At 48.8% G+C, this 10,032-nt stretch overlaps 1 protein-coding gene across 1 annotated transcript in view; it reads right to left on the reverse strand.

Annotated features, from left to right (window-relative positions):
- The window catches only part of LOC142583171 (uncharacterized), an 81,243-nt gene extending 79,456 nt beyond the window's left edge, over positions 1 to 1,787 (reverse strand). Inside the window, exon 1 of the mRNA XM_075693525.1 lies at positions 842 to 1,787. Within this exon, the coding sequence (XP_075549640.1) occupies positions 842 to 1,427 (586 nt within the window). The 5' untranslated portion in view covers positions 1,428 to 1,787. The remainder of the gene's footprint in view (positions 1 to 841) is intronic.
- Positions 1,788 to 10,032: the final 8,245 nt, after the last annotated feature.

A 10,032-nucleotide genomic window follows, 5' to 3' on the forward strand; every position in this document is an offset into this window, starting at 1 on the left:
AAGTTGACTCTCTCTCTCTCCTGCAGACAGCGTTATGAGCTCCACAGGGTGTTAAAAAAATCACTTTGCCCCTGACAGAATGACATGACATTTATTTCATTTCCCTCACATGGCACGCTGCTCGCCAACACGGCCTGCGACAAACGCGAGCGTGCTCTTCATATGTCACCGACGGCGTTTTCGTACAACTGCCGAACAACGCACAGGTGGCCAAGTAAAGAAAGATAAAGAAAGAAAGAAATAAAAGCACGCGCACGGAGCGAACGTCGCGATCGAAACAGCGGCGCCACGCGACTGCCGTTTAGCAGGCTTTATTTGCCGCGAGGCCACAACACTCAGCGCGCGGGTTTCATTCAGGGGAAGTTCACGAAGGCCGATAGCAAGGCCGTCCTTCTCGGCCAAACCGCACTGCGAGTCCGAGCTTCGAAGGGGAGGAAGCGAGCGAGAGCGGTACTTTAGGCAGCGGCCGTAAATTTGTCCGGGCCGTTAAAACTGCCAGGAGCGCGGTCGGGATTGGGTCGGGCCCGGTCGTTCACAAAACGGCGCGCGTATAGCCTTCGGCCGGCGATAGACACCCTCCGAGTTGGCCATTGGGCTGTTCGTTTTTATGGGGCTGCCTCGAGCACGCCGCCGGGGCCACTCGAGACGCACCCCGCGGCCACGGTGCTGACAGGATTACGAGCCGCGCGGACCTCTCGAGAGCCGCGAGGGGAGGAGACCGGCGCGATATTTACGAGCGAAAAGAGCGCGCGCGGCTCGTTCTCGCGAGCCCCGGCAACGCCTCCGCGTGGTCTCGCGCGTGCGGCGTGTTTACACTACCGCGCGTGTGGCAGCGACTCACTCTGGCCGACGTGGACTTTTCGCATCCAGGGGTAGATCTGCGGCGGGTTGGCGGGATAAGCGGGCTTCTGCTGCGATGACTGCTGCTGCTGCGGCTGCGGTTGTTGCTGCTGCGCTTGGCTCCCAGCTGTCGGCGTGGCCTGCGCTGCGGCCGCCGCGCTCCTCGGCGGACTGCTGTGCGCGACCTGCGCGGGCTGTACCGGCGACGGCGACGAGCCTCGCGTCTCGGGGCTCGACGGCGACTGGGTACTCGAGGCGCTCAGGTCTTGCGGCGACGCGGCCGTCGACTCGGGTGCCGCGTACTTGCAGCTGGCCGCGGACGGCGTGGGCGTGCGCGGGCTCGGGTGTCCCGCGCCGCCGGGGAGCCGCTGGCCGCAGCCGGGAAAGCCGTGCTCGGCGCCGCCGTTCTGCAGGTGCGCCGCCGGCTGGCTGTACGGTCCACCGTAGGGCTGCACGGGCGACGCCGGGCCGCTGTAGCAGCCGGTGGCGGCGTACGGTTGCACCTGCGGCGTGTAGTAGTCCGTGTCCTGGCCTCGCTGCTGGCCGTAGCAGGAGGCCAGCGAGTTGACGAACTGGTACGAACTCATGAGTGTCGCAACTCAGGGCCCACGCGGGGGCGCCATGGGGTGGCGCGAAACGCAGTCGCAGCAGCAGTAGCACACGGGAGGGAACACACAAACTGGTAGGAGCACACGATGCCGACCGAACTCCACCCGATCAAGCCTCAGGGCACGACTGTGCCGCCGGCCCACGGCCGCTCGCCTGTTATACGGGGAGGGGGGGGGGCTGAAGAGGGGCTGCCCTGGCCACAGCGCCCTCTGCACCTTTCTCGCGCGCCGCACACGAGGGAGAGAGCTCCGGCGGGGGTCCTCCGCCGCTGCTGCTGCTTGTCGCTCACTGCTACGTCGCTGCCGCGCGCCCCATGATCGATTCCCTTCTGGGCGAATGAGACGCCAAGAACATTTCCCTCCTAGCCCTGAGACCGCATTATAATTTCTTCCAGCGGCAATTAATATCTGCCAGCTCTCTCATGTCCTCCTCACTCCCGACGCGGCGGCGTCCGCCGTCGAGAGTAGTCCGGCTACGCGCGTACCAGGCCGCGCCGCCTCCTCGCCGCCTGCGCGCCACGCGCCGTCCTCTGCGGAGCCTGGAGCCGCGCGAGAGGAGGCGCGCACCCTCGCCTGCGCGAGAGGATTTTCCACTCTCGTTCCCGGCTGCCATGGCCACCCCTACTGAGTGACGTAACCCGCACGTGACAAGGAACGCCCCGCCTCAACGCGCGCACGCATGCGCACGTCCTTCGGAGATCGAGCGCGCCGCGAAAGAAGGTTTATTTTGCGCGTCGCCGACGGAAGTGAATGGGGGCCGGAAGTCGTTCTAGTTTAGTAGCACTCCGACGTTCGCCGGTGTTGCATCACAGGAGTCGGTCGGGGACAACTCCGGCGATCGAGACGTTAGCCGTCCATGCTCGCTGCCGCATGATTAGATCAGGATTTGTAGACATTTGCAGCCGCGATGTTTTCATTTCTTTCCGCCTGGATAGGAGTGCACTCAAGATATAAGGTAGGATTTTCATTTCGTTTTAATCAGTTCTCATTACTTTTTTTCACTCGCCCTACTCTGAGAAGGCGCTTGCTTTAATGGCCGATGCGACTACTATGTCCTTCTTTATTTCGAAGCGTTGAGGTATCGTTAGAAAAGTGTAGTGCATCATGCCTGAAATAAAAATTATTTTGTTTCACCCGTTCGAGTTGTGAGCTATTTACTCGTAATTTTTTTTTACCTATGTCTCTCTGACGCCATCGTTGGAATGGCATCGGGAGGCTGGCGTCTTGTGGTAAACTGCGCATTTGTCTCCTCGTGCGCGCGAATGTCGGCTCACCTTACCGCACTCAGCGTAGAGTAGTACGCAAAGCATTCAGCCTGCGGCCGTTGATCTTCATCAGATACGTGCCAAGATATTCGACAGTGTCGAACCTGAAAATCTAAGGCCTATGTCATGGTCAGCCGTCTGCCACCGTCGTTACCTCACATGCATGCTTAATAAATATATTGTTTTACTCTCTGCCCGAAACGCTGTTGTCGCGGAAACGACAAGATAAATAATCGGGGAGTCATCTGTCAGATTGCGCAAGTTTATTTCGACTGAATCGCCCGCCGTCAAAGCCGCCCGCGGGCCTCATGCCGTCCTCTCCGACAGCCGGCACACGCGAGGATGCCACGCGGCGAGCCACGCCGGAGGCTCGCAACGGCTGCGCGGTTCAAAAGAGGGCGCCAAAACACGACGCCGGCCCGCGCGCGTCGAGGACGCCATAAATCTCGCGCGAAGCGTGCGGACGCCTCGCCGCCGGCAATGCCGCCGGCTGTCTGAGATGCGTCGGCGCTGTTCCCGGCGCTCTTAGCAGCCATTACTGTCCTCTTAACGCCTTCTGCCCGACCAGAGAAGGTGCGAAGACCTACGCTAGTGCGAGTCACAGGTAAATTACTTCCCTTTACCGTCGCCTGCCGCCCTTCTTTGTGGTAGTCCGTGGCGTTCGATGGAGGCCGCCATGATTGCTCTAAGCCGCATTGTAAACAAACATGGCGCCGCCCATAGGTGCCGGCTACGGAGCCGGCCCGCACATTTTGCGACGTTGTCGGCGCGCTTTTGTACTCATGTGCATGCGAACTTCATTGTGGTGCAACGACGTTATCTTCTACCTCTACAAACGATTCGATTGCCACTGCTCGCCGCCTATTGTGCTGCGTACACGCCGGCGTCCTCTGTTAAAGAGCGGCGAAACGGGTGGCAGACGTGTTTGATCCCTTAGCGTGTTAACGTGGCCCTCGCCCAAAAACTTACCTTTTCACGTTCTTATGATAACAGCACCGGTACACCCAATATAGAAGTAAGGTATATTTATTTGCAAAATGAATTGGCCCCGGAAACTTCTCATTGCTTACCATTCATTGTGCAAGGTGTACGTTGGTTCTTGTTCGGTGCCGGATGTCAATCAAAGGGTACCGATTTGGGGGTTCACTTATTTAAGCTGCGATCAAATAAGCGCTACGTTCTAGAAATTACATGATGCTCGGTTCACGGCCAGTACGTTGTGGCGTTATGTATACGTAGCTTACTTCTTAAAGAATTATTTTGTTCGAGAACCAACTTCTATAGCCTGCAGGGTAATTCCCGACGCCGCTCCTGGCGCGTTGTCTTCAAGGAAGCGTCGATGACAAATATTGACAATATAACTATTTATATGTCGGAGTGGTGGGGGTGCAGTGCTCTGCATCACTCAAGCAAGCACGTACGCTAAATGGAATGTGTGGTCTACAAGGCCCATAAGCAGCGATAAGAGGCCTTGGCGTTAGGACATCCCCGAAAAAGACATTGATCCCTTCGTTTGCTGCGCTTTCTGTTTGATTTGTAAGAAATACATTTATTTATCTTCATGTATCTGTAAGCTGACGTAACTTGTCAGAAATTTGTTCGCGTATTCGCTTCGAAAATGTACAGTGCAGACACTAAAATTCGAAATGTAAGGTGTATATGTACTCTCTCGAGCAATGTGCTATTACTTTCTAGAAGCCGTATACAGCGGGTTGGCACACATGCCCCACATACAAGTGTTCGATAATTCAAAGCTACTTTTTACGCATTAATACATCAGATTAGAATCCACACGTGAGTAACCGTTGCTTAAAAGCGAATTTAATGTTCCATTCTATATGCATCACGACTGTGTGTACAATGACCGTGCCTACTCTACGGCATAAACTTACACATATACGCTTCCCCTGCTATTATAATGCAATTCTTAACACGCTTACAGAATCTATCTTACTATATCCGCACCTGTGACTGCAGGCACCAGAGTCAACACTTCAGAGCCAAAGTAAACAGTCAAAGATATGCTCTAACTTTAAGTGTTTACAATAACTAAATAAGCCCTCAGTGCACCGTTGGATTATTCCTACTGGTCAGGGGTGCCTACCCAAACTCCAAGATCACATGTTGCACGATTTGCTGGCCTAGAATAATGTAACCATTGTATACCGTTTCAGGCTTTGTCATTGGTCCGAACGAGGCTTCGCCTTGTATCATCCGGCCTTGAGAGGCGTATTATACGAATCAATTATGATCAAGCAAATAAATCGCCTTGCGCGAGTCGCGCTGTGCTGAAATACCCGCATTCGCATCAGCATCATAATCATTAGCCAATTTATGTCCACTAGAGAACATAAGTTCTCCATTGGTTGATGTACATTTGCCCAGTTTTGTGCCAGCTGAGATGATCATATGCCTGCAGATCTCCTAGTCTCATCACGCCATCTGCTTCTCCGCCGTCGCCGACTGCGCTCCGCTTCTCTTTACAACCCATTCTGCAATTCCTATGGAGCGACGGTTATCTGCATGCATAACATACCCCACAGCTACCACAGCTATTGCTGCACAGCTGCATATCCGTCGTTTATTTCCGACTAGCATGTGCAACCGCATGCAGCCAAATGCTGTAATTTGTAGACCTGCTCATATGCGATGCGGCATATTATAATAAGTAGGGAAATTATGCGTGCTCCTATTATGGGCCTGCCATGTAGCATTGTAGTGGCGCTGCATTTCTAAAATTGGAAGTCGATCTTCAACTGGCAGGCTTGACCCTGTAAGTGTACATCGACGAAATAACAAATGATTTTTGAGCACCGCACATGTGCGTAACTAATTCAGCCATATCTACTCATTTATTGCTTTTTGTATATATATATATATATATATATATATATATATATATATATATATATATATATATATATATATATATATATATATATATATATATATATATATATCTTAATGCTCTTAGCTGAGTGTTTTCTAAAGCCTTCTGTTGCTTCCATGTTTCAGGTAAGGTCTGACAATGTGACCAGGAACCTCCTTGCGTGAAGAGTGCGCACATCTAGTTACGTAATGAAAGCATTTCTATGAAAGCAATTGTGCTATTTATAAATTAACACCAGCATTTCTTATTGCAGGCGTTAATATATCTGGGCTATTATACTCACGCACAACCTAACTGTGAGAAGTTTATTTTGGACGGGCATTGTTTTGCAGTTTGTTGTGCTCAGGACGTGTAAGTACTTGCAGCACAGGGACACTTCACAATAAGATAACTGTTACCACAAGAGATGCAACTCACAAGAGACGTGGGAGTGTTCCTTGAGTATACTGTATAGGGCGACTTAGATCTATTAAGTAACTGTGCATTTCGCATTTCCTAAGAGGAGTTTGGTCTGTCACCAGTACTTGGATGATTGATAATTTGTCGTAGTTTCCAAATCTTCCTGCGATGACTACAAAGCTCGCCAGTTCGCTCTGGACTACTGGCATTTTCATTTATGACGAAGAAGAAGGCATCTCGGCTCTGCTTGCTTTCCCGACTCATCAGACAGCTGTGTACGCCTTCATGTGACAATTTCTGGTCAGTATTAGCTTTGTTCGACTTCGAAAAGTTGCACGGCACCACAAACAAACAGGTGCAGCGAGTAGCGCTTCTGGTGCACCGGGCTGCACCCACTCGCTGCGAGGTTCAAGGGTCCACCGCACCGCGACGACACCTTGCCTTGCACGCCGTGCAATTGAGGACGGGGGTGTAGGGCGCAACGCTGTACTTCGGAGAATAGAGAGCCTAGGAGCAGCGCACCCTGAATAGGTGGTGCAGATGTAGAGAAACTTCGTTGAATCGAATAGACCTATTGACTACATGTGTACTGTGTCTATAGCTCCGTCGTATATATTTAGTAGCTTCTTACGCTTCCCTGCGCCGATGTGAATGAATGTTTTTCTGCTCTAAATATGTAAGCCTGCCACATGTCACCTTGTAGCAGTACCCTGGGCCCCTTCCAACTGCTTTTGATATGTTTGGCCCAGCAGATTAGCCAGGGTGTTTTGTGGTGAATAAAATTGTGTTGAATGTACAACATAGAATCGCAGTGATACATAGCAAGACATTAAGGGACTCCTATAGGCCCTAGAGCTTTGTTGACCATCGATGTTGCCGACGCTTTTGACATCATAGAACTGGTTTTCTGACAAGTTGCTGTATTTGCTTGTTGTTACCCTTCCTGCTCGAGGCATGAGGCGATTTACGTGTTCGATAAGATCCACTGTCACGTTTACAACTTAACAGTTCGTGAGAGATTTCGGTACACTTGCGGCTTTTTGTGTAACCGTGGTTCGCATTTTCGCTTTTTGTAGATCGATATTTAGAGATCACACCTGGTAAGTGCGAACGTCCTGCTTTAAATACGGCCACCTTGTCTCAATTCTCTCTGAATAATTGGAAGTTTACTGAAAAGAAATCTCGGGATGTCTTCCTCTCGGCGGCTCTAGAAAAATTTGCTTCGTTTCGATCTCTCTACGAAAAAAAAGCAGCAATAAACTGAACTACGACAAAATATTATGCACCATTAAGGCAATACCACGAAGATAACTGATCCGACAAGGGATGGCTCCGGAGGCTGCACAGACACCCATTTATCGACCACTGTTGATAGTTTTCAATTTCTTGGGGACACCTGTCATATATTTGGATAACCATGAAGATAGAAGCACGTCGAATTATGTCTTTAAGCAAGCTCAAGAAAATGTTCCCCGAGCAATCAGTTTATAATCCTTGCAAAAAAGGACAGTAGTGATGCCCAGATGACTTATAATGTAAAGCAGATTTGTTTCGTTCAGAAGAAAAAAAAAAAAGCAGGCAATTCTTGGTGGCATTCGACTGAACTTACCGGCACCTTTTGTGTGGCAGCAGCAAAGTGGGTGTGATTATGTAGGTATTCATGCAAATGAGGCTGATGTCTCAACGTTTCTGCAAAAGTACAGGATACATCTTAGTTTCTTTTTTGAAGCGTTGTACCAGCACTCGTATGATCAGACATACATATATAGCAGCGCTTTCAATTTCGGACATGTTGATATGTTGCTCCTGTGTATTTTGACATTAGCCAGTGGAGGGGACACCTGTAGTTATTTTTAAAGTTATTACTTTTTAAAGTTATTACTTTCCTTTTGCTCGACCATCGCAAGTTATAAAAAAATATGCATATCAAACGCACAAGTTTGAATCCGTGCAAAGCGGAGATTTGTTAAAGCAATTAATTAAATCCTGTACAACTAACGGAGATTCGTATAATTTGGTCATGACAGGTGTACGCACAGAAAAGTACGACGCGTCTAAAGCAACATTTAGTGATTCTGTACCTATTGTGTCACAGTGGGTCTTTCAAATTCTGGATAATTGGCCAAGAACGGGCACAGCCCTAAGGGCACATACCAAATGACTAAAACAAAGAAAGCAAAGTAATTAAAACATTCTGTAAATAGAATTCACCCCTGAATTAACAGATTGATGTGGTTTATATAGGTGCCTTTAAGCCGACATTATATGTTAAAGAGCAGATTAAAGCATTAAAGAGCAGCATTAATGAGCAGATTGGGTGAGGTAACAAACGCGAGTTAATGACATCTTAGTTGGAATCAAGAAAAAGAAATGGGCATGGGCAGGACATGTAATGAGGAGCGAAGATAACCGATGGTCATTGAGGGTTACGGACTGCATTCCAAGGGAAGGGAAGCGTAGCAGCGGGCGGCAGAAAGTTAGGTGGGTGGATGAGAATAAGAAGTTTGCAGGGACGACATGGCCACAATTAGTACATGACCGGGGTAGTTGGAGAAGTATGGGAGAAGCCTTTGCCCTGCAGTGGGCTTAACCAGGCTGAAGATGATGATGATTATGGTGATGATGATGATATGTTCACATTCTAGGAGTCGTAGTTGGACATGCAAATTCTACACGAATGGCCAGGAATCCAGACGGCTGTATCAAAGAAATTAAAGTAAGTCAAAGAATTCGTTAAATATAGTTCACCCTTTGGTTAACAGACTGGTGCGCTTTGGTTAACAGATTAATGGTGGTCAGTGTATCCGCCGATATAACGACAGACCCAACAGCAGCCAGGCAGCCATGCCGAACCCGGGAAAGTATAGACAAAGAAAAAGAAACCTTTACTCTAAAAGTGCATTTGCTTACACTTCATTTTTTTTTTCGTATAGGGGAAAAGCGGCACTTCAGTCCCAGACAAATTCTTATGAGGTTGACAAGTACCTAACCTGTGTGTTATTCCCGAAACTCACACTCTGACGAACGTTGTGAAAATGTGTTTGTGTACATATATATATCTTATCAGATTATATTTTATATCTGTGTATCTCCCGCGCCCCCGTAAATTTTCGATGACCAGACCAGCTATACTGCAATGAAATAGATGTTCTCTATACCAGCCACCAGTTCTAGAATGTATAAGCACGCTGTGCAGAATAGTTATGCGTTGGCGATTTAGCAAAACACGTTGCTGGGCTAGTTAGTGATGCAGTTTTCTTTCTTAAGGAAAATGCATCACAGGTGGCATTGTTGTTAGACAATTCATGATTAAGTGACACCTAGCATAATGCACATGTTAATAGTGACCTTGGGCAACACTTATCGTTGAAGGAGGAAGAGGGGGAAATAAAGAGAGAAGGCAGAGATGTTAACCAGTAATGAGTCTGGTTGGCTATGCTCTAGGGACAAGAAAGAGGGAATAGAAAGATGAGATAGAGAGATAGTGGAGGGTGAGGAAAGCCGCGGTGAGCTCGCACTGTCGTCAAAGGGAATGTGGAGTGGAGCTGTCTTCAAACAAATCTCGTAACTCAGTGACCGAAACTATAAAGCATATGCTGTGAGCTATATACTATAGAGGCAAATATATTGCATATGTTAGCAATGACTTTGGCACACCTCACCCTTGAAGTGTTGGCCAAAGAGTAACTGGCCCTGCTTTGAGGCAACTCTTCTGAGTTGTATCACATGTCATATGCTGCGGACATATGCTAAGGACATCATTTGTATAAGTTAAAAGTAACTTTGACGTCACTCAACGTTGAAGTAATGTCTAAGGGCAAATTGCGACATTTAAACACGCTATGCAGAATAGTTACGCTTTTGCCGATTCTGTTAGAGATACATTCGTTGTTTAACAAAACACGTTGCAGGGCGAGTTGGTGATTCCTTTTTCTTTCTTAAGAAAAACCCATCGTAGGTTGCATTGTTGTTAGGCAACTCAGAATTTAGTGACACCTAGCATACTACTCATTTTAATAGTTACCTATTT

This window comes from Dermacentor variabilis, chromosome 5 (assembly GCF_050947875.1).
Source record: "Dermacentor variabilis isolate Ectoservices chromosome 5, ASM5094787v1, whole genome shotgun sequence".
In the NCBI taxonomy this organism is placed as follows: domain Eukaryota; kingdom Metazoa; phylum Arthropoda; class Arachnida; order Ixodida; family Ixodidae; genus Dermacentor; species Dermacentor variabilis.